We start from the raw sequence: 4271 nt of genomic DNA on the forward strand, positions 1-4271 counted from the left end.
GTTTATATAGAGACAGAGAAACTTCAGTTGCTAATGTTTACGCCTACGTCAGTTAAAATAAGAGATTATCAAAATTGATGTTTACATTCGTTCCCAGTGAAAAATCGGAGCCTTTTCTGAGAAGTCAGAGCTTTCGGAGCCGTTTTTACAAAGCCTGTTGCGTAACACGAACCACGTAATCAGCCGGACGTTGCATAAGGGGGGATCCGGCCATTTTTAGCAACGGAAACTTTTGATAAAATAATATTTTCCTAGAATTGTTAGTTTTTTTTTTTAATTATTAATTTTGCCGCCACTTTAACACCGGGCATTTGGTCTAGTGGTATGATTCTCGCTTAGGGTGCGAGAGGTCCCGAGTTCAATTCTCGGAATGCCCCATCAATTATTTTTGACTGGTGTAGTGTCTTTTTGAAGTTCTCTTTATTATTATTCTTACTGTTATTATTACTATTATTATTATTAATAATATTATGATTATTCTATTATTACTCTTATTATTATGAGTATTATTATTATTACTATTATGCTAATTATTATATTACTATTATTATTATTAATCTGAGACTTGGCCAAGATGATGTTGATGGAGGAGAGCAAGTGGTAAGAACGGGCTATCTGCCTTCTTTTTCTACTGTTCATTTCCTGAATCTGTCCAGATATATTTTCCATGAAGATCCACTGGCCTATGTAGTCTTAAAAAAACACTTCACCCGGACTCCTCTCTGCAAGACACTTGGGATGAAGCAACATATCTTGAATCACTAGAGTTAATCGTAACAATCCCCATACATTCACCCAGTTTAGGGTTATTATCATCTTTTTATTCCTACAAAAAACCATTTTCTGGAAAATGGTTTTTACAACTGGCTTGTTTATGAAGAGCAAAAAACCAACTATTTTATTAGTTTATTCTTGATCAACTATCATTCAAATCCAGGTTAGTCCATTAGGCCCATTAAGGTCTAAACCCAACAAGCCCAGTAAGGGGTTGCCCTAACGCCGCTCCTGTAAAAGGGTATAAAAGGCTACGGCTAAGAGACCGCTGGGAAGGGTTCCGGGGAGAGCAGCGGCGTCGCAGAGAGAGGAAGAGAGGCGTGGATCGATCGATCGATCGCTCTATCTCGTAGAATTGTAGGGAAGAAGGCGAGATGGGGCGGGTGCGGACGAAGACGGTGAAGAAGTCGTCGAGGCAGGTGATCGAAAGGTACTACTCGCGGATGACGCTCGATTTCCACACGAACAAGAAGATTTTGGAGGAGGTGGCGATCATCCCATCGAAGCGGCTTCGCAACAAGATCGCGGGCTTCTCCACCCACCTGATGAAGCGCATCCAGCGCGGGCCGGTCCGCGGAATTTCCCTCAAGCTCCAGGAAGAGGAGAGGGAACGCCGGATGGACTTCGTCCCCGATGTTTCGGCCATCAAGACCGACGGCATCGAGGTCGACAAGGAGACTATCGAGATGCTCGCCGCCCTCGGCATGGCCGACCTCCCCGGCGTCGTCAAGCAGGCCGACTCCTCCCTCGCCCCCGGCGGCGTCCCCGGATACGCCGGTCGCGGCGGCTTTGGGGCTAGACCCAGGTACTAGAATCCCGTCTTGCTATTCCTTTTTTTTTGGGTTTTAAGCTGGTTACAATTTAAGATACTGTTTTCAGTGTTGGGGATGCTGAGATTAGGATTTTGTTCTTTCGGTGAAAGCTTTTGGTAAAATCAATTGTCTTGTTTGTTATTTCTCCTCTGCTTGTGAGAATTTAACCTCCAATTTTGCCATCGGATTAGATTTAAGAGTTGTTTGGGCACATGTTCTGTATGACAAAGGTCGTTGTGATAGTATGTACTGAAATTGCATCGTAACCGAACAAATGTTGTTTTACTGTGCCTTAATGATTACCCTTGGAGAAAGGGCTTAGTCTAAACTCAAAAGGTGCTTACAAAGGTATGATGTAATTGATAAAACAAATGTAGAAAATGGTTATGTGATTACATTTTTTGATGAGATAATCACAAAAGTTTGAAGTTCTGAAAGAATAGCACAATCATTTTTTGAGTCGCAGAAAATAGGATTTTGAGTTTGATGTCGTCATGACAACGTTACCCTGAATCTATGAGGTAGTTGTCCATATACTTTCAAGGTTTTTGTATGGACCACTTGCTTAGTTGGTGCAATGATGAATAATGAATACTGTTTCTACTATGAAGGATTTAATAACTTCATTCCCAACTGACTTAACAGTAGGACCTTGAGAAACGCAACGAATAAATCACATCATCACAATCTGAAGCATATATGGTAATTATTAGACATAAGAGAAAGAAATCTAGTGAGGATGAAACAAACATGCAGCCCAGCTTCTGTAGAATACATGATATATACGTGTTACTTTATTCGTTGAAATGCCACATTCATGAAACTGTTGCGTGGAGACTCATTTTGAGCCGCATCTTGGAAACTTCGCCATTTTAAAGCTGTGTCAACTCCTCATGCGTGGCATTTACATATTATGGGTCCATTAGATTTACTTTCTAAGACTCAATTTAGAGGTTTGAAGGCCACACCTACTCGCTCCCTATATGTGAACCTAGTACAAACCCTATGTGTATGATACCACTATTCTTCATTCATTACTAATTGGTGACTCCCCTTTCTTCACGACCTTCTAAAACATCATCGTATATTATTTTTTTTTACTTTCAACATTTCTTCCAAGCCATTTTTGCCATCCCAAGATTTCACATGAATGGATTCCCATACTCCCATGGAAGTTTTGCTGTATATCCTCTAGGCTTTTTATGTCTCTGACAATCCAACCATATCCTTCTTAGATAATAGAAAGTTGTCTTCAAACCTGTAGATCATAAGTATTATCTGAAGCGATTGTCCTCTACCATGGCGCTAGACATGTCAATCAATGTCTTATTCTTGTTTTCTTAATCGCCATTATGAAGTGTTAAATTTAGGCGTGATTAATTCATCAATAATCTCACGTTCTCCGCAAAACTTGATGAAAGATTTAATTAAAAAATTATACCGATGACCACTTCTAACAATCTTAAAATTTAATTTAGATTTTTTGTATCTCAAACATTTCACTATTATGCTCAAAGGAGTTCACCCTAGTGAACCACCATTAATTCAGATGATCTCCCTTTTACGTGTGGGATCTAATTTGGACCAAATAAGTTCATATGAAGTAACTCTAATGGTCTACATCTAGATTTCTAGCTTGATAATAAAAAAACCCATTTTGAGTGTTTACTCTTGATTCATTTGAATAAATTCCTCGTTTAGTGTTATCCAATCTTGCAAGGAAGCCTCTAAATAAATACTCCATTGACAACTTTATATGTCGATGATGAGATATGTGGCCTAGTCTCACAATTTCCTAAAGATATAAGATAGTCTCCTAATTTTAATAATGTTATATATGTCTATTAAATAGATATTTCCAAATTTCTTCCTACGAATGAGAAATTGTCCACAACAAAAATTTAACACATGCTTTTCCTTAATGAGTTTATATTTTTTTTCTACATGCTAGACAACGGATAAAAGAGTTATTGATTCAGGTTTACATATACTACTGGTAGAATTATTCTACATTTTTTATCCCCGGATGTAATTTTTCATCTATTTTACTTTCTCTTGTTGATATTTAAACTAGACCCCTACTCAGATGTATTCATCACAAAATCTTAAGTTTTTTCTATGACTATATTTCTCCGAAATCAATATAGGTAAGCTAACAAGCCAAGATGTACTTAAGTAAAAACTTGGCATAAAAAGTTGAAAACTTATGCATAGATATTATTCCAATCTTAAGTATTTTTTTAAAAATGTCACGAACTATTTTATTTTAAAGTATTATTTTCCTGTACACGTTAGATTAAAGTATACAATATTTTTAGCTTTTTATTTCATGCTTAGCTCTTTTTTTAATATATGCACTTGTATTAATGATATCTTCAATGACAATATCTATTTTACCATTAATAAAATTCAAAAAAAATTCTGAAGCATATTTTGATTCACCTTATGATACTTTTTCCTCAGATAAAATCCAGAAATTATATATCCATCATCTTATTCTTCACTAATTACAGGCTGAATCTTCTTCACTTAATGTATTCTTCACCATATTCTTATTATACATCCTCATCCGAGTGCTCTCGAATTCTATTTCATCTTTTCATTTCTTCAATTCTGGGAATTCTGATGTAAGATATCCTTTCTTCTTGATACAATATCAGTTTTAATATTTTTAATATTGGTTTC

The 4271-nt window shown here is 36.7% G+C and overlaps 1 protein-coding gene and 1 non-coding gene across 2 annotated transcripts; both read left to right on the forward strand.

The window, feature by feature from the left end:
- Nucleotides 1-305: 305 nt before the first annotated feature.
- Nucleotides 306-377, forward strand: TRNAP-AGG (transfer RNA proline (anticodon AGG)). The gene has a single exon. It is a non-coding gene; the product is annotated as a tRNA-Pro (tRNA).
- A 667-nt stretch (nt 378-1044) lies between these two features.
- LOC144711128 (small ribosomal subunit protein eS17-like) lies at nt 1045-1727 on the forward strand. Its single transcript, XM_078585050.1, has one exon. It carries the CDS (start codon nt 1149-1151, stop codon nt 1584-1586), a length of 438 nt encoding a protein of 145 aa, XP_078441176.1. The 5' UTR covers nt 1045-1148; the 3' UTR covers nt 1587-1727.
- Nucleotides 1728-4271: the final 2544 nt, after the last annotated feature.

This window comes from Wolffia australiana, chromosome 13 (genome assembly GCF_029677425.1).
Source record: "Wolffia australiana isolate 7733 chromosome 13, ASM2967742v1".
Lineage (NCBI taxonomy): Eukaryota > Viridiplantae > Streptophyta > Magnoliopsida > Alismatales > Araceae > Wolffia > Wolffia australiana.

What these genes read in the sequence shown, in the direction of transcription:
- LOC144711128 (XM_078585050.1), top strand. Translation starts at nt 1,149, where the DNA reads ATGGGGCGGGTGCGGACGAAGACGGTGAAGAAGTCGTCGAGGCAGGTG.